The sequence below is a fragment of the Aristolochia californica genome, unplaced genomic scaffold, assembly GCF_029961685.1.
Source record: "Aristolochia californica isolate CCGP_79_NKW_82.1479 unplaced genomic scaffold, dmAriCali1.0.hap1 SCAF_6, whole genome shotgun sequence".
NCBI lineage: Eukaryota > Viridiplantae > Streptophyta > Magnoliopsida > Piperales > Aristolochiaceae > Aristolochia > Aristolochia californica.
In genome coordinates this window covers 40240141-40267312 of record NW_027182257.1, presented here as the reverse complement: position 1 = coordinate 40267312, position 27172 = coordinate 40240141, and the positions used below count along the sequence as shown (strand labels likewise).

Sequence of the window (27172 nt, the reverse complement as noted above, 5' to 3'; positions counted from 1 at the left end):
TATATATATATATATTTTTTTTTTTTTTTTTTTTTTTTGTTGAGAAAGTGATAATTTTATTAACCAAAGAAGCAAAAAACAAATTAGGGAAGTGCACCCCTTACAATAAGGGATTGAAGGGAGGATCCCTGCTTAACAAAAGAACCAGTTACAGAATTGGCAGATTTGAGAACATGGGACCAAATACAAGTAATGTGGGGGAAAATGTTTAAAATAGAGTAATAAACATCCCAATGATGCCATGGCGGGGATGAGGGAGAGGAGAACCATCCAACAATCACCACAGAGTCTCCCTCAATGTGGATTGGACCGGAGAGATGCTCGCGGAAAATGGTGAGACCTCTGAGTATCTGAACCTCGATAGAAGTGGAATTTGAAATACCCATAGGTCCAGAATAGGACATGAGCTGGTTGCCAATAGAATCATGAAAGACACCACCGAAGCCCACCATGCCAGGACTGCCAAAGGAGCTACCATCAAAATTCAGCTTGGTGAAGCCCGGTTGAGGAGGCTATCATTCCTGCATAGAGGGAAGTTTCGCTAGGGAGCCCATTTGAGCAATGGCACTCCAATTGTCCCTAAGTGAGTGCCCTGATAGAGAGGGAAATTCCTTTCTAGAATGAAGCCATGAGGAGCTGAGGTCAATGATGGAGGAGGTCACCCGATACCAAGAGTGATTGGGCACTGAAGCACCTATTATTGCGCTCCAACCAGATACCCCAGGGGATGAAGGCAACACAAGCAGAGATGATCATCTTGCCCAATTTGGGGAAGGAAATCCCAAGGAGCAGGCGGCCAACCGAGAGGAGGTCTCTTGGCATACATAATTGAAGGCCAAACCGACCAAGGGGCACCTAAGTCCATCCCTTGATGAGGGAGTAAGCAGAGGATACAGAAAACACCACTAGCCTCCAATCACCAAACCATCGAGTCAACCAAGGTATCTCTAGGCCTAGAGGAGGAGATCACCTCCAAAAGGCGAGAAGCAAGAAGGGCATCCGCATCATCAAGACCACGTCGGAGGCAGAGGTCCCAAGCATCAGCAACCAAGAGAACACTGGGTGGAGGCCCGCCAAACATTACTGAAGGAGATCTTCAGTAGCCCAGAGCTAACCCATCAATCCTCCCAAAAGCGAATCGAGCGACCGTTACCAACGAGGAATCAAATGCCCGAACAAAATAATGGAAGAAGGAGGTAGATAGCTCTCCAGATTGGAGAGAGGGCATATCTCCTTCCTCCGGAGGTCCACCAGGGCTCCTGCCAGTTTAGCTTGAAAGTCACCATCGGTCTCCAAAGGTTATTGCCAACAATGTTGAACTTCCAAATCCACATGAGGGCCATGTTCATATCCTTGGTGAGCCGAATACTCAAAACTCCCCTAGATTTGGAAGTGCACACATCCTTCCATCCCACAAGATGATATTTAAAGTCCAAAGAAGTACCATACCAAAGAAATTTTCTCATCAATCTGTCAATTTGTTGGCAAATTGAAGCAGGACAATGCAAGAATGAGAGAAAATAATTAGGGATACCAGCCAAATAGGATTTGAGAAGAATAAGTTTTCCTGTCTTTGAAAGGAGACAACCCCTCCAAGTAGCCAGCCGAGACTCCAACCTCTCAATAATCAGGTTCCAAAGTTTCTTAATGATACGAGAGGTAAAAAAGGGCACACCGAGGTATGTGACCGGAAGGGAAGAAAGAGAACATCCCAATATATCAGCCATGGATCGAAGGTCCTCCAGGTTGATGTTAAACCCCAATAGTGTGGTTTTCTGCCAGTTGACTTTCAGAGCCGAAGCAATTTCAAATAATCCCAGTCCCAATTGTAATATTTTCAATCACATAAAACAACGATCAGAAAAAAAAAAAAAAGGAAAATGCAAAACCGTACATATAAAGGAGCTAACCTAAGGCTAAATGTGCTTGAAAAGAGGGAAAGGAAATTTAGCCAATCTCCATCCATTATTTTCAGAGTGGGGCTTGACAAGTCCTTGTCCTTCTATGGTCAAGGACGGAATACTTCGACTTGACTTTAGGGGGTTCTAGTGTGTTAAGAAATTAAAATTCTTAGAATTTCAATATCAGTTCTACAGTTTTTTTACTTGTTTTACATGGAATTATTGTTCTTTCAGAGTTCATTACAGCAAATAGGGGAGGCGAGTCTTGCCGCATTTTTTCGGCAACAAGAGGGTGGTGAACAAAAAGGGGGATCCACAACCCTCCATTTACTGAAAAATAAGGAAAGGGAAGGGGAGAGCCCCTTTCTCTTAAAAAATAAATAATTTAAATAAGTTTATTAATAATATATAAATTAATAATTAATAATAAAGTTTGATAAATATAAACATGAATTTGCATCATAATTTAAAACAAGTATAAAGCTAAATTATTAGCTACATTAAAAATTAATATATTTTTAATTTTATATTATATATATTTTTAATAAAAAGACTCTAATTAAATCTGTAGTATAATTCTCAACATTAGCTTCGATCTTTTAATAATTTTAATAAAATTTATTACTCTTAAAAATATATCAAAACTTAAACTAAATAACAAGGCTGATGAAATAATATTTGAATCACTATCTAAGAAGAGGACAGATATATTTACATCAATGTTACAAAACCAGGACCAAACAGACTGGTTGAACTGGGTTTGATCAAGCCCAGTTCCTCTTTCAGGTCAAGAGTTTTGCAAGACTCAGAATGGGACAAAACCCGGTTGACCAGGCTGAGTTCGCAAGTTCAACTAGTTCTCATGCAGGGAAATTCTCCTTGTGCAATACAAAGAAAAGAGGAGGTGGCATCCTTCCCTTCTCTTCCAGCACTGGCGGAGGAGGCCCAGCTCTCCATCTTTGGCACCTGAAAAGGTAGAGAGATGGGAGCAACAGCACCTCCTCCCCCTCTTTATATTTTTACAAAGAGGGAGAGGGGGAAGTGGTGATGCCCCTCCCCATTTCCAGAGAATCGAAGGGCAGGGAGAAATCCCTTGCCCTCATCGCTGCCATGCAGGGTTGAAAATTTGCTGCTTCAGGTTGCTTTAGAGTCAATCTCAATCTAGGTTGTAAATGAATCTTGGAACTGGGACCGAGCACCTCAATTATTAGTTCTTCAATTAATGGATGTATTTAACTTAAAATATTATTAGCAGAGATAAAATATGGATGTATAACAACAGTATAGGTGCTCACAGTGGGGGCATCAGATACTGAATATCCATGCGTACTGACAAGGACTACACCAGAGACATCAGCGAGGCTGCTAAGCACAATAGCAAGCTCAACACTTGAGACACTTCGGGGAGCTCTCCAACAGGAATGTCTTTCCCCAGCACCATAGGGAGCGAGCAGTGACAATGATGGTGCAGAACCAGCGGCTGTCTCTATCTGAAAAACATACGAAAATAAGAAACCCCCAACACGTAGCAGAATAGATACAATTTCACAGTCAAAACTGCTTCATAGGATAGTATTAGAAGAAATATCCTGACAAGTAAAATAAGAACAAGATTCAAAGAAGGTACCATATTTGGTAGATTCAGCCCTTTAAACTAGAACTCAATTAACGTAAATTTCAGAATAAGATATGAGAAGGTTTAAAAATATCAAGACAAACTTATATCAACATTTAATCAATTTTTTTTACAACATAATCCAATAAAAGGCAAAACACATTTTTCTTCTTCTTTATCTTGAATGTTATTTATAAATACAGAAGATACCAACACATTATCAGCAAGTTATAGATGCTCACTCACTCAACATCTCACAGAAAGTGTTTATTATGACATAGATTAAGTTAATGTGCTCTCTCTCTCTCTCTCTCTCTCTCTCTCTAAGTTTTAGGGGCAATTTTATTGAAGAACCTTTTAAAACATTGTATAAGATTACAGAGGTGCCCCTTGGCTACCCCCAGTCAAGGGAGAGTCAAAAGCACGAAATAAGTAAATTTACAACAACACCATAAGCCATGTTTAGCAAGAGTTTTTGCATGATGATTTACTTCACATGGAAGATGGATGACTAATATTGAGGAAGTAAACAGTCCGGAACTTCCTCAAAGAGATTTGAGGAAACTCCACAGGGGCTCATCACCCTTTCCACAGCAGCTGATTACCACCTTTTAGTGCCCCTCCAATCTGAGAGGAAATTGTTTTTTGCAATAGATGTGAAATCAACATAAGGGAACGAATCTCCACAGGCAACCACTCCAAACTTGTTAAAATGAGTGTTATATTTGATGATCAAGGCAGATATAGGAGATTAGTAGGGAAACTAAGATTATTATTGTAGCTATGCCGGACTCTAGTTTTCTAGTAAGGGTGTTTAGCTAGTTTATGCAAGGGCTTGCAGTTTCATAGTGAGCAGCAATTGAGTGTATTCTGAGATTTGAAGAAAGGGCCAAGTTGGGTCTCCTACATTAAAGTCATCGGCATTTGTATTATTACAAGATCTGCAAATGTAGAAAGGGCTGGTCACTAGATCATAGAAAATCCAAGATAGAGCCTCAGCTAGACTTTTCGGAAGCAGAATATAGTGCCTTGGCTAAATCAATTTGTCAGGTTTGGTGTACAAAAAAATTGTGAGTTTGTTTGGTTATACTCACTATTAACATCTTTGTTTTCCAATAAAAGATCCTACCGTTCTATATTTTTGACAATCAGGCTGCTGTTCTTATTACTACAAATCCAGTTTTTCAATGAAAGAACCAAACATATACCAGTCAACTGCCATCACATCTACAAAATGTTTCCTCACCAAAGTGGCTTCCAGATGTTCTTTTTTTTTTTAAATAACAATGAGAAAGGACTCTATTAAGAAAGCTCCAGAGGGAGGCAAGAGTACAACAAACTAGGGAAACAAAAGAGACAACCAAAAAAAAGGAGAAAAATAATGTAAAGGAAGCACAACCAAAGAAGAATCAAGGGAAGTCAAAGGGGGATGAAGTCTCCTACAGCGAGGAACTTTGTGATTATTCTCCTAAAATCTTCTTTATCTTCTGTTTACTTCTACACAACTGACACCCTATGTAATAACCTACTAGTAGAAAACATGTGATATTAACTCATCAAAAGAGAGTACTAAGCAATATCCACAAATATGTCGTTAATTTTTTTAATCTTTCAGTTAACAAGTAAATAATGAAAACACTTGTTGAGATAAAATTTGCATCAAACTTTTGTCCAATCCATTGGCTTGAAATACTCACAAATATGCAATTAATGACCAAGTATATTTTCAGAAGAGTCTACCTCATGTAATAGACTGGCAAATGGAAATTCTGCCAGTGACTCCTCTCCATTAAGTATCTTCTGCAACCATCCCTTGTCAGGATCAGCAGCTCCAACAACGGGAACTTTACAATTAGGTCCCATAACTTGCTCTAGGGCCTTACATGCTGCATTCTCCGCACGAATTCTCCTCCGCAAGCTTGTCAAAACCCTTAGATAATCTAACAGCAGTGCATCTTGCACAAGTTCACTGCAGCATGATCTACAAATAATGCCATCCAAGCTCTTATAATGAGAACCTTCCCTTTGACTACCATGGCTGGACATACTTTGACTTGGTAATGCATTCAAGCTTCCTACATCCCTCGAACCACTAAAGTTTGTCAGAAGAGCAGCTCCCCTCCCTGTGCAGCATACCTTACACACCTTCCTCTCACAGCTTGTACATACTAAAAGCATTCGCGGGTTCTCATAGGTGCATGTGCGTAGAGCTTGCACACTAGAATGCATCTCCGAACGAACTTCACACTTAGAATTACTGCATGTTTCTCCAATACCGTTAATGTTCCAAAAATCAATAACATCTTCTTCGACAACCTCAAGACCAATGGAACCAGTTATCTTGTCTTCCAATGCCATATGTCCCAAACTTGCAAGATTGGTGGCAGCTTTGCACAACCTACCCATGTATGAGAACTCAAGCAATCCATTTGGATCAATAGATGCAGGATCAGTGCCAATAGATAACAGAGTTCTGTCTCTTTCAGCAGCAGAAAGGTTAAAATGCAGCCTCTCTATTTCAAGTTTCATTGCTTCCGTAAAATCAATTGTCCTTGCCTGTAATGGTCAACAACTTTAGTGAGTGGAGAAGGTTGCTCATGCAATATATGTTTTGGCATAAAATACTGGTATATCTAAAATATTCAAAATGATATAAATCACAAATTTGACATGTAAAAATTTCACATTTTCCTGGCTGCAACCAAAAAATGTCATAGTGGCCCAAGAACATAAAAGATCAAAATGAAAATGGTAAGTTCTGAAGGATTCTGCTGCCGTTACATACAACCATATGGAAATAATAGTTTCCAATACATTGAAGTTGCAATTCATGAATTTCCATGAGCAATATTGAGGTCTGTGCTAAATCCAGAAGTTCATACTCGTTCATACTTGTTCATACTTGTTCATACTTTTGTACAGAGATTTTTCTAAGTTAAGACAAGTAATGCATGCAATAGAAGTATTAGGAGTAATATATGTATTAGGATTTAAAAAGTAACTAAAATTACTATTCTGTCCAGGATTTCCAACTGAAGTATTAAGAATATATATACTGTATTTACAAGAAATGCACAAGAAATGGGGAAAAAACTGCACTTCCATGTCAAAAGATACAGTGCAAGCATAAGAAAAGTATTTTCTGAACAGTACCATATTTTGACCAGAGAGGGCTTTAAAACAGTTGATGTAGTGCTGAACTCCAGTAGCACTTTTAGGTGTATCATCTAGTAATGGTGAAGACAGTTTGGAGTCTGCTTGAGAAGCTGCCTGACCAATAGTAGAACTGTCTAATAAATCAATGTAACCCATGTGTGCTGATACCACATTTTCTGTTGCACTTGATGGCTTGGATGCAGTCACGGGTGGTGAAAAGAGAAAATCTCCAGTTAGAAGGTCAACCCCATTGTTGACTAACCCAGAAGGCTGAGTTGGTGCCAATGAAGTCTCTTTAGGTAAACCATTACTATAAAATGGGTTGACATCTAAATCACATAAAAAAGGATTTGTCTCTTTTTTCTGATGCTCTTGGACATGGCCAATGGCTCCACCTGCTTCTCGTGATGCTTTATTAACCACATTGGTCTCCAAACCACTTAAGGCAGGCTTTTTATCTTTCTCAAATGTTTTGGCAAGTTCAATAAATTTCTGACCAGGGCCTGTATTTGAAAAAATGTCCTTCCAAGGCAGAGAAACTCCAAGCACCTCTATCTGACAAAATAAATCAGAGGAAGAGGTTAGGATAGACTGGTATCATTAAACTACAACAAATCATGATCAGAACATCAGGCCATGATGGTTGAACTCAACGTATTGCATATTAAGCAATAAACATGATCAGAACATTGAATGGACCCTTCAATAACTATAAAGATCAACTCCATTTACAAAATGCTTAGCACAGGAATGAACATAGTGCAGAATTCTGACTATAATGGAGCAAGTCAACACACTATTGTCACCTTTTTACCTCACCAATGGTAATGGGATTTCTTCCAACCACAGCAGGATAGAATGTTAGTGCAACCACACGTGTAAGAAAGCTCAATTCGCCCTCCAGTTCTTCAAAATCATACAAGAGGGACACTCTGGGCTTTTCAAGTGTATGAAGACGAGCACCAGCACCAGTTACTGCCAAATCCTCTGGATCAACAGGGCCAGACAAAGGTATAACAAGGTTTGTCCCATTCACACATTGAGGTAAAGGAGCTCCCTGCATCGAAAAAGTAACCAAATCTCAAGAGAGATAAACTCAGCATAAGATACAATCAAACTTGCAGTAAAAAATTCAGAGCCGAAGAGGAACATTGTACATATGACTAAACTGGGATCCAGTAATCAATTAAATCATACCTAGCCAGATAGATGCAGACAAAATGAAGAGATAACTACAAAAAATAAGGACAATATGAACTTTGAGACATCAAACTCAAAAGCCAAGTTTAGTGAAAAGGCCTATCCAAGTTCTTGTACTAGGTTGTGGATCACTCCAAATCTGATTTAAGAAATATGAGGATTCCATTAAAGAGAGCAAACAGAACTACAAGAAGAAAATTTGCATCAAAATATGATTATAAGGCCAGCAGAAAAGACGACGCTCATAAGTACATCACCATAAAGCATGAAAATACAGCTCAATAAAAAAAAAACTATAAATTGTAAAGTGGTAAAGAATTCCTCACAATAAGTTGTTCAAGATTGTTTGAAAATAGGGTAGTAAGTGTATTTTAGTCATTTCATATTATGTAATGATGTAACTTCTATGTCTAAATTCTTAGTAAAGTCTTAGCTAGAACAGTCAGAAATTAGAATTTTTTTTTGTTTGACTTGATTTTTTTACATTAGACATAATGAGGGGCAATATTTTTATTTCTTTAATGTTGACTTAAGTGAATATTAAAGAGAGTTAGGGTTCGGGTTTGACCCCTAATGAGACTGCTACTCTGAAAAAATTAGCATCTCAAGTCTCTGTCTGTCACTTCAATCACCTCTCTTCTTCACTCCCTCAACCATTGTACCTGGACCACGGCCAACCGGGTTTAACTATGGCCAGTTCCCTATCCGGGTCATATACAGGTGAAAACCAAGGGAGGATTGAAACCGGCCGGATTTGCCAATTTAACAGGGAAATCACCTGCTCCATTTGGTCATTCAGGTAGCTCTTGCATGGAGGAATTACCCCAGTGAAAAGTAGGGCTGGGGTGGAGAGCCCCTTCCCCTCGTTTCAGTAACTACTCAATGGCTGGGGCAGTGGCTCCACCAGTGCCAGCAAAACAGGAAAGGGAAGAGAAAGGACAGCATTGAGGGTGCTGCTCGTTGAGGGGAAACTCAACCCCATACCTGGTTTTGTTTCACTTAAGTGAGATTGAGGCAAACAGACATACCTGCCACTCTTCTATAAAAGTTGATAATATACTTAAACTAGAACCATAAAAATAAAAATAATACGGGATACCTCTAGACTAACTTCCTAACAAGTTATCTGGCCACTAGGGGTAGGTTGAACCTAAGTAAAATTACAAATAGACTCCCGAACCATATTTTCTAACAAACTTAATTTTATTGTGGAATTTTCTCCTTGCACTAGCTACTGCTAGTTAGAAAAAAAAAGCATGAAAATTCAAGTTCTTCCTTGGAACTTGAAATGCACAAGATTTCCTAAATTTAAGAAGGTAGTGGCTACTCCAGCCTTGTCTATCCATTTTATTCTAAAATTTTGCGGCGTTAGTTGGTATTTAAGGCTAGTGCCTAATCAAGATTCTAGATTCTGAAGATCAACATGGAGAACACTTGTACGTAGATCCTGCTACTCAGATTTTGAAGAATTTAAAAGCAACATCAAAGTTCTAGCAGCTCATGAAGCACTTGTTACAAGCAGCTACAAGTACTGCTGCTATGGGAGCAGATAATGGGGAATTTGGAGGTTGTAAAGAAGGTAAAAATTTCATGAAAACTCCAGCTAGCTGAGCCTCTATTGTAAGACCATGAGATCTGCACCCAAAGCCTTTCCAAGATTATCCTCCATGAGAATGTAACAACCAATGCAAGAGTGGAATTAGAATTGATGTTCATGAATTTAATGGGAGCTTGATGATAAAGATTATCACAATTGTTCATTTCCCTGCTATTGCAACTGTCATTCATTAACAAACAATAAAAAAGCTCCATTGGGTGACTACAGTTGAACAACTTTCAATTTTGAGGAAGTTCCATCCAGTTAACAATGTTGCTTTGGTAGTTTTATGGTTAAGGAGACCAACCACTGGATGGCTTGCCATACCAGTGAAGTAAACTCTGACCCTGAGACAACTACTCCAAGAGATGAAAAGGCCAATGGGCAGTAGGAAACAATGACCCTAGAAGGTATCGTAAGTCTAGACAGGGATAAAAGGAAGGAGAGAAAGCAGGAGGAATAAAGACTAAGATATATCACACATGATTTGATCAATTAATGATCTGATACCAAGTAGAGTAATAATAACAAATTCTGGAGAAAGCAGAAGTCTCGAGCAAGAGCAAGTTGTCATCAATTGTATTGAACAAGAGAGATGAGGGTCCAACTAAGCACAGATGACATCATAAATGACTAATTTATCCATCACAAAACTTAGACCAGTCTAATCTAAGAATTTGACAAGAATGCTGAACACTTATAAAAGCAATACTAATTACAAAATTCACTTGTATTTCAATATCTTTAAACAGGCTTCTTAGACAAACTATGCAAGGTCAATACTAGATAGAAAGCCAACTCCTAGATACTAAACTTTCGTAGGAGGAAACTTAGTTGGAAGAGTAAAAAGCAAAACTGCAAAGTCAATACTAGACAGAAAGACAGCTCCTAGATACTATACTTTCGTACGAGGTAACTTAGTTGGGAGAGTAAGAAGCAAACTGCAGCATTTTGTTCTAGTCTTAATACAAAATACAGAGCTATTGCACAAACTACAAGAGAACTTATGTGAGTGACATCAATTCTGGTAGTGTTTGCCTTTTGTTAAAGCTAGAGTCAGGTCCATCTCAAAATGACTAACCGAAGTTAGGAGGTCTTTTCCTAACTAATAAAATATGACTTTTCTTAACACTTCACTATCGAGGCTTACACAAACAGACAACAAGCTTGGGATAAGGACAACATAAACGGAATATATTTAAATAAGGCACAAATTGGGCAGAACAAACAAACATATTACACGCATACCATGTTAAAGTTGGGTCTAGGTCCATCCTGAATGACTAACAGGAATTAGGGGGTATTTTCCCAATTAATTGATTTATGAAGAATTGATGTTTGTGTGGCATTAGTGTAATAAGGAGCAATATTGTCATTTTTAAAATGTTGACTTCAGTAATAAAAGAGAGTTAGGGGTCAAGTTTGGCCCATAATGGGACCATCATTCACTTTGGCGGTCAGCTTCTCAAGCCTCTCTTTCAATGCCTCTTCAATCTCCTCTCTTATTCACTCTCTCAACTCTTCAATCTCAAGATTTGACATACAGAACCCCATAGCAAGCCAAAGAACCTGCTCTATTTTGGAGAATGTTGAACCCATAACCCGTGTGACTTGAACCTAAGACCTCACACTAGAAAACTTCTCCACGTGGCCACTGAATCAAAAGCACAAAAGAATCTGCAACCTTTTCCAAGGCATGTGACAACGACATTTCCAATAAACCATAAAGCACTCTAATCTCATCGTAACAAGGAGAAGCTTCCTAGCCAAATCATGCCCTTTCATCCAACAAATCAAGAGTGAAGAACCAACTTTTGTTACTAGAGGGCAAAGTAGCAGCAATATATCCCCAGACGATGCAAAAGTGATTCAAATTCTGCATTACAATGCCCAGATGGTACAAATTGTATTCATAGGACACCTAAATGGTAACTGAACACACCTTCTCCTCTTGTTGGCACTGGATTGGATTGCCCTTAGAACTTCCAATGAAATTCAGTTTTAACTCCCCCCTCACATGCTGGCCCTCTCTATGGCTCCTAACGTGTAGATCATTTTGGATGGAAGCCCAACTACCAGTAGAGGCTCATAAAACCTGCTCTCATACCATGAAGATAGGCATTCAACTCCAAAGCTCAGCCTTGAGTGGAGAGAGCCACACCAAGTACGTTTTTATAAAAAAAGGGTAAACTTTGTTGAAGAACAAGTATGGAAGAGTTTTACATGATTCTCAAAAACAGAAATCTCACAAAGCAATAATTAATATGGCAGAATCTTATAGGAGTCTTGTGGGAGGATATCTCACAGAATTGTTACAGTTAAAAGGTGTTTTAGTTATTTCAATCTTCTATTTATGTTCAGTGGTTTATTTATGCTAGGACTTATCTTTAAATGTTAGACTTTAGGTTGGGACAAGGGTAATTTAATTTTAATCGGATCCTACTCGTTTCCTCTATTATAAATAGAGGCCCATTATACTCAAATTAAATAAGTCAGTGAAGTATTTCTCTATTCCAAAAATTCAACAAATTTATTAATACAAAAGCCACCAAAGGTGAAACAAAACTCAAAATTCCTTGATGGGGGCCAATCAAATATTGATATTAACTTAAACTTCCATCATTAGAAAATTGATTGGCACTGAAATTTTTCGAGCAACAAATATGGGACCAAGTGATTGTGAAAGATGTCATTGTGTCCCTAATGTGAATGCTTGCCAAGAAGACAGTGGACTCTTACACCAAGAAATTACCACCTTAGAATCCTTTTCAACGATCATCAAGAATTCAGCCATTGTCCACCTTCCCTAATGGACATGGATAATGTAATTTCCTTTTAGAAAAATTACAATATTTGGCCCCATAAAGAGAGGTGAACTCTACAATGGTTGAAGTTCATAGCGCAAATGAATTGTCGGTCAAAAACTCCAAAAGGAGATAGCGAACCCTTTAGCCCAAGACATTATCATCTTACAATCCCCTTCAAGAATCATTGGGGCTATAAAATGTTGAGCATAGTCAGGGAGGCCACACAAAAGAGCATGACCTTCAGCCAATATAGAGTCCATCTCCCTTAATGGACTCAAATATTGTAAAATTTTGACAATTATGAATAACTCCACCAAATCCAATCAGACCCAAGTTCCCAAAAAGCTACCATAAAAAATTATCTTTTAATAATCCAAAATGAGGGTTCCAGGAGATGATCCCTTTTGGCTAATTATGACAACAAATAGCCACTTTTCTCCAGTTCTCTAGAACATTAGCAATAACACCCTATACATGCTCAAAGTCTCTAACAAGGTTGTACCATAGTAGAGGCAAATGCACCCCTTTTTCAATCACCACACCCGATGAACATGGTTTAGAAGAGCATGTGACCATTTTTTTCAAGCCAAAGACTCCACAAAATGGCAGCCAACATGATTCTTCACAAAATGGGCCCAATTTTAGTAAGAGGCATATCAAAACTGCTAATGAAGAGTTTGCAAAGAGTGGATAGATCTCAACAGTTCAGCCCAAATCATTGAATGAAAGAGCTCCAAACAGCCATAGCAAAAGAGCAAAATAAGAGCATGTTGTTGGTACTCTACACTGAAGTATTACAGAACTTGCACATTGGAACAGTAGGCCGGAAACCATACTTTTGCAGCTGTCACATGCAAAAAATTCTTCCCTAATGCACACACCAAAAGAAAAAAAAAAATCTTTTTGACATCTAACAAGCTTCCAGGCTAAAGACAGAAAGTGGACACAGTTCCTAGGCCCACAATAGTAATCAGCATAGTAAGAAACCACCAAGTGAAGCATCCAACCACCGCGATCCCCTTCAGCCTAAGCGTTATGCAGACAAAACAGAAGTGTAACAGACCAATCAATAAAGAGAAGGGAAATCAGCAGCAAGATGTCCACTGGCCAGGTATACATTCCCCAGAATACCCAAACAAACACCTTGTCTATATGCAAGATGCAGTAGCCAAGCAGCTGAGGGATAGCAACAGGGGAAATATAAGCTTCCAGTGGGATGCAATTTGGCACATAGTATCTTTCTCCAAAGACTAGACTCCCCTAACTGAACCACCAAAGTCATTTGCAATAAAAGCTTTTTGATTGAGAAGCTGCTATGTTGTAATATCCAGATCACCTTTACACAAGCACGCTTCCTCCCAACCAACTAGGCTGTACATAGATTTATCTGATGCACCCTTCCATAGGAAATTTCGTGATTTGGCCTCCCCATCTCTGAAATGACACACCAGAAAGTGCAGTAACAAAAGGTAATAGTTAGGCAGCCTGGCTAAAGTTGATTTGACTAGACTGAGATGCCCTGCCATCAACAATAACAATTATCTTTCGATGAAGAGAGCCTTATAGGCTTTGCAATTCAACCAGAAAAAAGAGAGGCCAAGTAAGTAATTGGGAGGCTGCCAACTTCCCACCCTAAAATCGAGGCCATGTGATTGGTAGTGTGCTAGTCCCAATGTGTAGATTTTTCCCAATTAACCCAAAGCCTAGTGAACAACTCGTTCCAAGAGAGCCTTAACACTGAAATTTCATCTACCAACCCATGACAGAAACAAATTGTCTCGTTGGCAAACTGTAAGATGGGAGTTCAAGGGGGAGAATCAATAAAAGAATCATTTAACCAGCACTCATGATGCAGAGAAAGGAAGATTCTGTTGAAGACCTCCCCCACCAAATTTAAAAGAATGGGGTGAAAGTTGATTAATCTGTCAGATGCCCGAGGATTTTTGGAGAACTCTTTGACACCATCATTCACAAGAACTGAGAATATAGCAATGCAGCAACAATTCACATCCTTGACCAAGCACAAATCCCATTTTATATGTTACATTGTCAAGAGCAACCCAGTGTACTCTGTCACATGCCTTCTCCATGCTGTGGCTTGGGCTTTTGGCTCAATGGTTACACAAGAAAAATTTAAGTGTGAGATCTTGAGTACAAGTCTCACCAGGGTTGAAGGGGTGCATACATGTGTGAGCAACATTTAAGGAAAAAAATGCCTTCTTCATGTCAAGTTTAATAAAAATTTTAGGATCCAAACCTTTTAAGGAAATAATGAAGCAACTTATGAGCCGTCAGCAAGGAGTCAAGAATTATACCCCCTTTCATAAATGCAGTTTGGTGAAGGATAACGATACTACCAATCACCTTTGGCAACCAGCTGGCCAGCACATATGCGATCAATTTGTAAGGGCTAGTGACAAGACTTACTATAGGCAGGAAATCTAGGATTGGCAGCTCCTTCTTTCATGTGAAATCAACCAAATCAAGTACTTGTACTAGGTTGAAGATCACTCTGAATTTGAAGTGCAACTACACTTATACCAATTACATGATTCATAGCAAGAAGTGATGTTTCCCCACTAGAGTTTCTTAAGGAACACTCAATGACAATAACTTCCTCATTCTAGTTCTCTTTAGGCTGTAATTGGTGATTTAGGTTTTAGGTTCTCTTCTAGTTATACATTTTGCTCCCATTGGAGCTCCCTGTACTTTTTATTCCTTGTCATTTATTCATCTTGAAAGAAATGCCTTTCTCATTGAGTTTGAATGAGGTATTCAACTCCAAGGATGAGTCAAAAAGGAAAGTTGAAGAGAAAATATAGAAGAGCCTAACATGACTCTCACAGAAAAAGGTCACATAAAGCAATAATTAATATTGCGGACTCTTACAGGAGTCTCATGTGAGGAAGTCTCATAGAGGTATTTCAGTTAGAAGAGTTTTAGTTATGTTATTCTTTTATTCATATTCAATTGTTTAATTACTCTAGGACTTATCTTTAAGTGTTTGACTTTGAGTGTAACTAGGATATGGGTAGTTTAATTGTAATTTGATTCTACTTGTTTCCTCTATTATAAATAGAGGCTCATTGTACTCAGTTATAATAAAGTTAGTAAATTATTTCTCTTGTCCAAAAATTCAACAAAAATCTTTAGTGGTTCTACCTCCTATTTTTTTAAGAGAATGATTCTTTTTATTGAAAAATCAGAAAAACAAATTGGTAAGGATCTCCTACGGGAATGATTTGGAAGATGATCCAAAACCAAAAATAGTGGTATTTGCTAGCAACAACATAATGGAGGTGGTCAATCAATATAGATTGATCCGAAATCTGATTCAAATCCAATATAGCACCACCTATGGGTACATAAGAAATGTATCGATTTTTTTATGAATATATCATATCGCAACTTTGAACATGGAATTCTAAAATGTATCTCAAAAAAATTCACTTTCCTCACTTGGGGAAACTTTTGAACGATTGAGTTGCAAGGAATAGTGTTTCTTGTCAATTATTAACACAACGAATAGTCGAGAAATTGAGGGTTTCAGGCATAAAGATTAAGAGCCAAGAGCCATGCTGGAATTCTTATTTCTTTTCACCAATTGATGCCCATTACAACCCTAAATTGAAACTTAGGACAAAACATCTTCAAAGAGACCAAACTAACCCTATTGTTATAACTTATGAAGCGTAAAAATGTCCTAAACCCTTAAATACGAAAATAACAGAAAAACCAATGAAAAATAAATACTCTAAGCAATAAGGGCTTGGGCCTCATTTCTTCTTCTACTTCTTATCAAACTTGGATCCATCAAGTGTATTTCAAGAACTCCTCGGTTTGCTTCTCTACATCAATTACTCGTAAAGTCTTTTAAAAATTACTCATAATGTCTTTTAAAAATAACTCATAATGAACAACTCCTTCCCCCTATGTTGCCGTGATAAGATATTGCATTTGTCATTACACTTTTGGATGGCATGTAGGGCCTTCTATTTATAGAACTTACCTCCTTGAGAAAAAAAAAATCAATTTTCAGAAAAGAAATGTTTAGTTAGACACTTCAGGGCTGCCATGACCCTCTGGCTGGGGCCAAAGTACTTGTAATCAACCTCCTAGTGAGCAGGTCAGCCTAAACACAACAAATATTTCACTAACGAATTATTCTAGCCAAGCTGATGCAGAGATGGACGCCTTTCCCAGTGAACAAAACATAATACATAATAATAACAAGTACAAGGACAGCTTGAACCGCCATAAAAGAAATATAACAAAAAAAATACCTCTAGTACAAGTTTAAGCCCATCTAGATTTGGTCCTGTTCTCACATCAAGAGAAGCTGGGAAAGATGACTCTTCTGCTCCATGTAAAATGGTGAGAAGAAGCTGGCACACATGACAAGGCTCACTGAGATAAATAAAAAGCTCCACAACATCTGCAGCTGGAGGGAAAACCTGTTAAGAAGGGAAGAGCAATCGCTTAACGGGGAACAAGCACTGAAAAAAAAAAAAAATCTGCAGCAAACACTGCTTTTGGCATTTTTATCTGTCAAGCAGAAAAAAGAAAAAAATATTTACCCATATTAAGTCTTTTCTCTTTATGCTAAGAAGACCTGCACCATCATTTTCATTTGGGAAAATGTTGGCAACTGGCTTCAAAAAGCAGGCTGAAGGACGAGATAATACCTGCACCACATCACAAACAAAAGACCTCAGAAAAGCAAAAGATTGAAAATTACACTAAGAACCACAAAATCATGCTCTGTTTCATATTGCTTTCTTTTGAATGATGGTGATCCTACAAACAGAATCGGGCATCTATAACTATAAAATTTATCACTTAAAGTTGGGTCAAAGTCCATCCCAAAATGAGTAGCCAAGTAAGGAGACCAATTCTCAACTAATAACCATAAGATATTTCTTAACATTTATCCATATGGGACTATTCCCAATAATACTCCACCTCATGTCTATGCTACATAAACAGGTAACAGACCTGAGATGTGGACAACACAAAAGGGCACATAATAATGGTCATAAATTGGGGCCAACAAGACCGACGTCTTGCTCTGATACTATGTCAAAGTTCGGCCCAAGTCCATCCCGAAATAACTAGCCAAGTTAGAAATCCATTTCTAAATTAATAATCATAAGATATTTTTCATTTAAAAAAAAATCATAAGATATTTTTCAATGTTTATCCATGGTGACTATTCTCACTAACAACCCTACTACACACTAGTTTTATGTAGAAGTTATAAATATTTAGTGATAGCAAAATCATTTAATCACTTCTACATTTAAACTGAAATCAAGTATTTCACGGCAATCTTGAATTGTCAGAGAGGCCCTTCCTCTCTCTGCTGATACTTGAGGCCTTGCCCCTCTTCAAGCTTTGTATTTCCTTTTTCATTTCTTAACAAAATAATGTTAGAATACTGATATAGGGGTATTTTGGTCAATTTCACATACTCATATGGGTCTCATATGCAGCAGGCTAGAACACATATCAGGACTTTATGTTTTAACGTTCATTTAATTCTGACGTGTAATTTTGGAGTTATAAGTGTTTTTGTAATAAGGGCACAATGGTCCTTTTGTATTAAATTCACTTAAAGTCAATGAGATAAGAAGAGGGCTTGACTTTTTGAGCCCTCATTCAATGCAGCACTCAAAGGCTGCTTCTCTCCCTTTCTTTGTTTCTCTATTTGCCCTTTTTCTTCCTCTTTAATCTCATCAATCTTGCAATACTACAAATCATTACATATTTCACGAGTTAGGAAAAAAACTTTTAACTAAAAATAAAACAAGGACCGATAAAAGATTACTAATGGTATTAGAAGGACAGCACAATTGTGACTTGAAAGATTTCGACAAACCTTCATTTTCTTTTGACATAGTATCATGAGGGTATGGGTGAGGATTACACTTCACACACCAACCACCATGTGGCTTAGGACATTAACCTCCACTTTGAACTAGCCTTGGCCCCCAAAGCCTAGTACAGCCCTTTCCTTGTCAAGAAGCCTGGGTAGAGCCTTTGAAATGTGCAGCGGAATAGAAAAAGTGCATAATGGAGATTTGGGTGGAACCTAGCTTTCTCACTAATCATGTACAAAGATCACGACGTAGAATACTACAAACCCCCCCTTATTTGTGAGTGAGGAAGTGTTCCATCCCAAACGACATAAGGCCCCTTGATAAACAGATGTATCTTGTCTAGATACATCAGCTGCAATATATGGCTAGGAATCCCTTTGCCCTCAAAGGGTGCATCTAGACAAGCATCCCTTGTTGCTCTCGGTCAGCCCACCCATGCGTGCAGGCCAGGCTTCATGTGCATGCAGGCATAAAGGCCATGCATGCAGCTTGCCCTGCTCGCAGGGACATGTGCATCCTGGTGGGCAAGCAGACGCCTGCCGCATACTGTTATGCTGTCACCCCAATCCTGAACTGGGGTTGTGGTGCACTGAGCACCACTCGTGTGGGTAGCACCTGCAGGCCTGCTTGCGTGACACATAAACTTGAATGCATAACTATGAGTGCACATGCTAAACCATGCATAACACATACTAAGTATTTTTTTCCTGGTTAGACACTTTTAAAAATAATGAGCAAAGTTACTGTCCTAAGCTACACCTCCAAGGTGCTATAAGAATCAGCAATTTTTAAAGAATAACAGAAACAACAACCAAACATAATAGGGTCAGCAGACCAAAAGAAGCTAATTATTCAGACACTCCTTTGGAAAGAGCGGTACTTCCCAACAACACCTTGTCTTGAACTCCCTCCCTCATAATGTCCTTTAGCCCTGATGACATCTTTATATTCTCTATAATCTTACAATAAATTTTGGCTACATTTCCAGGTTTTATCATTACAGAAGTATTATCTTTGGTTAAATGATTGGATCTAGGTGGAAAAGAAACATAAGATTTTATCCAACATATAGTTTTATGGATATTTCACACAACTATGTACACAAGCACTTCCATGATGCCATCGACAGGAAATAGAGAACAAGCTTGGAGTATGGGCTTTGCACTACCAACTCAGACATATGCTTTCTTTCTTATGCTCAGTTATGCACTTTCAGTGAAGGGAAGCATATTGCCCTCATAAATATAATATTAAAATAATGAGTGTAGGTATTTGCCCTATATGATTTCTGTATAAATCAATAGGTAATTCATCCCCGTTTACTTGAGATATTGTAGAGTGTTATAATGGGGTATGGATATGGTCACTCTTTTTCTGAAGTAAGGGACCATTAGTGCTTTGAAGTAGAGTATAGAGAAGTAAAACTTTGTTGCTTTTATTTGTTGAATGATGAAGACGATTTACTCAAGAGAAAACAAAAGGAGAAAAAAAGAAAAATAAAAAAGGAAATGATGTTTTAATCAGATCAATCATTTTTTCAATTTCTTTTACTTCCTTTGCTTCCATTAAGAGTTGCATCGCACTTACTTTCAGAGGATGGATTTGAATTGATGGGAGATGCTTGAAGAGTCTCATTCCCAGAAACATCTCCAGTTGCTTCTGGCGAGAGCTATCAACAACTGCATTTTTGTATCTCCTCAGCAAAGTAATTTTCATATTTTGAGCAGCAGCAAACTGTTTTGATTTACCACCATCAAATATATTAAGAATATGACTGTGCATAGCCTTAGAACCAGTATAAAGTGTTGCATGAATATCACCAGCCAGCAGAAAAAGCTCAGCCAACTGTGAAATTGGCGACAATATTGTTGAGCACTTGAACTCCTCAAATGTCATATCAAATCTTTTCCATGGCTTATCTGGGCATGGATGCTCCCAAGTAGTAGTCCTAGTGTTGTGATCAATATAGTATGTCTTCCCTGTTACTGCATCAGTTCGTTTCTCCCACCCTGGAGGCAAAGGGGCAACAAATCCTCCATTATTATTTACTTCTGAGTATCTAGATACTGAAGAAGCACCAAAAGAAAAATCAGTGTCAAGGGAGATTCCTAGCCTCCGACACTGCTCAACAAAGACTTGCAAAGCACCAAAATAACTTGCAGCATTAGTTCGATCCAAAGAATCTGCACAGTTGTATCGGATAACACCATTCTGTAGTGTTCTCAAACAGAAGGCTCCATCAAAATCACTAGTACACACAATCACCCCTTTGCAATCCCAAAGCTGCTGTCGTGAAGGTAAGTAATCCCCTTCAGAAATTCCTACAGCCTTCGTGGGTCCCTTCAAAAGTTTCCATAGTCCTTCAATTGTTTGTTGTTCACCTTTTAATTTTGTGCTAGCATGCCAATCATAGTTTATCAGGTGGATTCGAGCGTTGTTCAGCTTTCCAGTTGATCTGATGGAATTTAAGGATTCCTCAAAATGCTGGACTAAGATGGATTCAGACTTTCCTTCAGCATTTCTTAACAGGTTCATGCATATGATAGGGACAAAAGAATCTTTTTTCTGGTGAGCTCCGATAGACTTGTCAACATTCTTAGCATTGTACCTCCTACTCAACCTTTGATAGTACTGTAAACTCCCTTTATATGGTTCTCGATCAGCAACATAAATTTCTGCTTCTGCCGCAGTCATTTTCAACTCAGCACCCCACCATATTGGTATGGTACCTCGCCGCCAAATATATGTGGAGAAAGGAACATTCTGACTACTCTTCCCTGAGACCCACACAAGTTGCTCACATTCCACTTCATTTCCTGTCATAACATTTATCATGCAGTCAGATTAAATAATTTCTCTTTTCCACTGTGGTTTGAAATTGAGTTTTCAAAGTTCTAATGCAGATTTAATAAGTTCGATTGAAAATAAAATACAGGAAAAATTTACTTCCCACCTTCCACAAACACCAGAAAAATAACTGTGACCTTTGCCACCTTTTTTTTTTTTTTCAAATACCATGTGGTCCTAGCAAAGCATAGAATCACCTGAACAATAGATTAAAACTTTGAACACTTCTTAAATTTGCACATGTGCTGAAATGACTGACAAGCTATCATAAGAACACATAAAAAATTAGAATGGTGCAAAATTGCATTTTCTAAGTCAAAACAACTCAAAGTTGTAGTAGTTGTACAATACTTTGTTTAAAAAAAACGTACTACATTTTGTACAAAACATTTCTTTAATTAAAATATATGTAATATCTCTAGCGACTAGTATCTTTAGGGTTTTCAATAATTGGTAGAACAAGAAAAACCTGGCATACTGTAATAGAAACTGCCTTCAGGGACACCATGATCGATTTTATTTGCTTTTCACTGTCTCCAGTGTGGAGTTAGAGATGACCAGTGCAAGAAGACACTACCAACTCAGATAGCCATTTAGAGTAACCAAGAGTAACCATTTTTTCCAAGACAAGAGAAACCACAAAAATCATCAAATTTGAAAAGAGTCAAAAGAAAGGGTAAGCATTCTGATACAACACCTCCATAACATTGCAAGGTTCTTCCCACTCTGCAATACATTAGATTCAGTTTTCTCAAAACTAGCCAAAACTCTCTCATTTTAAACATGGAGAGAGAGGGGAGTACATCATAAGGAGAAAGATGGCCTGGCGCCCAAAGGTGGAAGTATAAAGAAAGAAAAGCAAAAAATACAATAGAAGACGATGACTTTGTGTTTTTTTTTTTTAAATGGTGGTTTTCTTTGCATTAAAAAATCTCCAGAGTAAAGAGTGATAGGCTACTAATCCAAGCTTTAAGATACAATGAGCAGAGTACTCCCTGCAGCAAGCAGCTGAAGGGATGCAGCTTCTTTTGCCAACACATCAAAAAATAGAATTAAGATGAACAAGGAGTATGCATCCAAGATATGATCCTGGCTGAGCAAGTTTCAGTGATTTCACCATAAATGTATCCCTGCCATCAAGAGCAAAGAACACTCTTTGACGTCCACAAGATAACTAGAGCTAAGTCACACTCAATCAGTATCGGCGCTGTGACACTCAGAAATTAGAGCTTCACACATGAGAAGAGGGCTAGTAATTCAGCTTCAGCTGAGACACATATACCAACAGGGCTCCAGAAGACGAGAAGAAGGGAGCCAATTTGATATCTAACTAAACCACCAACTCCACTGAGGGAAGTTTGGCATAAGGCAGCCATCCAGAGGGGAAATGCTTGAGAAAGGGACATGAGCACTGGAAGTGGTAACAAGTCTATAGCCAACGAATGACTGAGTTAGGAAGCAGACGTTCATGGTGCTTCACATAACAAACTGAGCACAATAGCATCCTAGTATTTCTGTAACACTTAGTTCTACAAACAAGATTCACTGTTCTTGTTATTGCTAAGTTGACCCAAGTTTGATTCACTACGTTCTCTCATTAAAATTTCAAAATACATTCTCCTTGTTGGGCCTGTGGGCATTGCAGACTCTACCGCTGCGGAGGTGAATGCTCTTCATCTTGGATTTTCAAAGACAGACTTCAAGGGGAGCTGCTGATAGAGGGAGACTCTAAAGTGGTCATAAGCTGGTACTTTAATTCAGCCACTCCCCCTTGGAGGCATTGGCCAATTACTTCTTCTATTATAGATATTGAATCTTCCATTTCTTTTACTTGGAATCACATTCTAGGTCAGCCAATTCTGTGGCTGATAGGCTAGCTAAATTTGGAACCTCCCAGCAATCTCTCATTGTTTGGGACAGCTTCCCTTCCTTGTAATTTTGCTCTTTTGAGCCTTTTAATATAACTGAGTACTATTTCAAAAAATAAATAAATAAATAAAATACGAACAAGATAAAAGGACTCCTAGGATTATAATCGATCATTCCAAGAAAAGAACCGTTTGAAAATGTTATCACAGAGAAACATGACTTTCAAGTAAAGCTGAAAAGATCACCAAATTGTTACAGGGTTTGGATGTTGATGAGAAGAGCTTCTGTACTCAAGCATACATCCAATCAGAATACCACAGAAGAGTAAGCTGATGGGAATGTATCCTACCTGTACTGAAGCATGCATTCAATCCTCTGGCCAAGTAACGAGTGCCTGGATGCAATCTACTACGGCGAGCTGTAAGAGCAACTGTCCCTTCTTGCTGACCCAAGGACCCAATACTTCGACATTCTGCAAACCCCTACAAATGAATATCTATATAAGAAAATTCCAGAAAAAAGTGCAAATGAAATAGAGAAGACCTCTTGTGCTGAAAAAAGCTGCAAAAAGTACTTTACAGTTATTGCATATCTTTCAGGGTAAGTAACATGAAGAAAAGCACTATCAATTGAACCAAGGAAAGCTAGCTGAACCAACTCAGAAATCAGCACCTTGTATAAAGGGTAAATTGAGCTCACTGAAGAAAGAGGAAAATGCATGAGTTAACACTTAATACATATATATATCTATATATATATGGTGGACCTCAATTATTTAGACATATCAACATAAGTATCATAGTGGAAGGAGATTCAGCAATCATTATCAGCTGAATGTCAAAAGATAAAACACTTCCTAGACGTTTCTAGCTTTATGACGAGATTGTGCATAATGTCCAACTTCAGCTATCTTATTGAAACATGCTCCACTTAAAACTAATTATCTCACTGATTCCTTGGGTAGGTAGGGAATTTCTTTACAACATCTTGTTGTGGGAGATTCTTTTCCACTAGAATAATCACTACCATTTCACTGTTGTTTTCCATCTATTTTTTGTATTTTCTTTTGATCTTTTGATGTTCACTACTCCAAGAAGTTGATGTGTATAAGAATTCTCATTTCTCACCATTCTCAAACAAGAACAATAACAGTATTAATAATAATATTATTTATTTATTGTTATTATTACTGTTCTTATTATTTCAGTATAAGCAAAATGACCAGCAGTGCAGAACTGCTAGCTCACTGCCATTTTTAGGAACTGCTTGAGAATGACTCTCGCTAGAATACTGGAAATATACAGTTTATGGACACTCAGTTGCTTGAAAAAGTAAATGTGCACCATAGCATAACAAAACAAGCACTGGAGATCTAGTCACAGTAGTGCAGCTAGGCGACATGGTGCTTAACAGTTAACCAATTACACATCAAACTTGGTCAATTTGGCAGTGATATAATAGTCAAGATATGCCAAAAAGTTCTTTAAAACATCTAACTAGGTTCAGTCTCTGACTTCCTTGGGTGGCATCATTTGTCCTTTTCAGGGCTTAAGCAAGACCTGCAATGACCTTAACAGCTCTAGGTTTTATTAGCACGAGCTAAAACTCAGAGCAGGTGGCATCACCCTAGGTAGTTCTTATCTCCACTACTTGTTCAAAATCTTATGAAAAATTCATCTACCAATTTCAAACAATATATTTTTTTTTTTGAAATGATGCTGATTTTTATTTAGGCAAAAGCTCAAGAGAGCATATTACAAGGGAGGGAAGCCTTCCCAAACAATGATTCCAAACAATACATTGAACCAAGCAAAAAGCATAAACACCATACCACTGTAGGTGTCTAAGACCTATCAAAGAAGCAATTAAGAACAAAAGAGTCACAATTAGTATACCAAGTATGAAGTAAAACCTGCAGTAGAATGACACAATGTTGTGGCAGCCCAATTTCTTTGAAAGGCCTTGAAAACCAGGCATTCCAAACAAACTCCTCGTCAGGACTCTCCAGCGGCATACTGCTTGGAAAAGGTCTAGTAATATCTCTTGTTTCACAAAAATAATGCTTCTCATCAATATCAATTTCAACCAACTCAAGAACATTTTTCACTTCGCCTTTGCCCTGAGGTTGAGGATTTTGAAGCTCAATTTTAATCCATTGACTCTCCATCACAGTATATACACATCCACCTCCAGGTAAAAGTGGTATAGATGCATTCAACTTTGTTGCAACAAGAAGCAATCCAAACCCTCCCATGACAGAGTAACCCAAAACAGCTTTACCATAAGTTGTAGATTTACATAACAATCTTGAGCCATCAGTGACATAGTTCAAAGCTTCAGCTTCAGAGATGAAAATATCTTGACCAATATTTCCATAATACGCTAGTGATCCAGTTGTTGGATCCACCGAGATCACTTGGGTGTCATTCCTAGTCGATAAGCTGATGATGATAAATACCTCAGTCGTTTCTACCACAACCACAACTACCGAGGTTTCCCTGGAATAAGTATCTGGAAAAGAAGTAAAATAACCAAAACAATAACAAAGACAATTAACACTTGTGAAAATTAAGGAAGATCAAAGAGTTTTATCAGTAGATCAAATTGTCATGTTTAACACAATGTAGATGGAATAAAAATAGTACGAAAAACCAGTGGTATACAAACTCTAAATTAGCTTGCAAAACCGTTTGGTAGAGGGATGAAAAATGACACGAAACAAAACCATCCGAATGCCACGATTGATCCTAAATTAGGAACAATAAGAAACAGGACAAAAAAGCAAAGAAAACCTTAAAAATATAAAATCAAATGACAGAAGAGAAGCATATAAAGACGACAGAATTTTAGAGGATACGCGAAGATGATCCGATTTGAGCAGCAGAAATTACAAGAGAAACAAAGAGAATCCATATTAATCATCAAGAACTACACTACGGATCTGAGGTAAGATCAAAGGAAGACGAAACAGACAGCACCTTCTGACAGATTTAAAAACGAAATAAAAAAATTACAAAAAGATCGATGCAAGTCGCGTGCAGTGGATCCAAAGCGCGAGGACTTACCTCTTGTGGACGGAAAACTGTCCCGACGCATGTTTTCCGACAAGAGAGATCCCGACGGGAAGGTAGGGTCTACGGTCCAGCAGGAGCGAAACAGTCGTCCGGGCAATCTGGTTTTAGCTTTAAAAAGGCAAACCGACCAATATTTTGTATTTTAACTTTCTTCAGCCTTTGATATTTCCAATACAAGCTTCTCTATCTACAGGAATCCCGAAGTCAGGAAAATAAGAAAACTTTCTGTGACATAGAAAATCTTGCCTTGCGAGTATCACCATCTTACGACTACTGCGGTTTCAAGTGTCGAACCAGCCTCTTCAGCGAAAAGAAAAAAATTAGAAAAAACATTCGGATTTCAGTGGGCGTGCTGGTTTTTTTACGAAAGCCGGTGATTTATTTATTTATTAATCTTTTGAGGAAACAAAGAGGGGTTAGCGATACGACAAACGACATCTGAAAAAACGCACACCTCACACGACTAACCGCTATGGACAAGACTCAGCCAGCCCCAACCCTGAGTTTTCTAGTCTATCTAAAGTTTATCCTGTCCGATAAACCCCATGTTGTCCGATATAAAGAGAAACGGATAAACCGAGACATCCGATATATATCGAATTTGGAGGTCCCTAATAAGTTTTAAGTGACCTTTCCATTTTCTTGTATCAAACCTTTTTAAAATTCAATCTTAAACTTAATTAAAATAATCCAGATTTGGTACAATTTTGCCCACCTAAGTGGATGACCGGCAATTGAACACTAAGAAAGAAAAAGGTCCTAATCTTGTCTTCGATTAATGGAATCCTTTGTTATTTTGGTACATGGTGATTGGTAAGGTTGGCAAATTAGGTGTAAGTCAAGGTACCAAAAGAAAGGGATTCAAACCCTCGAGAAGCAAAGGTTATGTAGCAGTTCCAATTGTGAAATGCTACAGTATAACATGGGCAGTAGCTAACCACTCTTAACAAGCAACTTTTGACCACTCCCGCAGGTTCAAGTAGCCAAGAGAACTGGTTATTGGTCCATCACTTTCCACAGGGTGTTGCAAATCTCACAGGAGGACGTCTTCAAGGGATCAAATTCAAATTTCTCAAGCCTCTTTTTATCCCGATCCACAATATCTGTGGTTCTTTTTAAGGAGCTGGCTTCTAGAATTGAATTGACAAATGAACGGGCTGGAGCACAACCAAATTGCATGGCCAAAAAAAAAAAAAAAAAAAGGAAAAAATGAAAAATGAAACAAAA

The 27172-nt window shown here is 38.1% G+C and overlaps 1 protein-coding gene across 1 annotated transcript in view; it reads right to left on the bottom strand.

Moving 5' to 3' along the window:
- The window catches only part of LOC137933985 (probable phosphoinositide phosphatase SAC9), a 30376-nt gene extending 4311 nt beyond the window's left edge, over window positions 1-26065 (bottom strand). Inside the window, exons 1-10 of the mRNA XM_068778147.1 lie at window positions 25937-26065; window positions 24784-25382; window positions 23221-23353; window positions 19743-20971; window positions 16854-16961; window positions 16560-16730; window positions 7487-7729; window positions 6670-7227; window positions 5257-6072; window positions 3197-3391 (exon numbers count right to left, since the gene is read on the bottom strand). Coding sequence (XP_068634248.1) covers window positions 3197-3391; window positions 5257-6072; window positions 6670-7227; window positions 7487-7729; window positions 16560-16730; window positions 16854-16961; window positions 19743-20971; window positions 23221-23353; window positions 24784-25382; window positions 25937-25967 — 4083 coding nt within the window. The 5' untranslated portion in view covers window positions 25968-26065. The remainder of the gene's footprint in view (window positions 1-3196; window positions 3392-5256; window positions 6073-6669; window positions 7228-7486; window positions 7730-16559; window positions 16731-16853; window positions 16962-19742; window positions 20972-23220; window positions 23354-24783; window positions 25383-25936) is intronic.
- Window positions 26066-27172: the final 1107 nt, after the last annotated feature.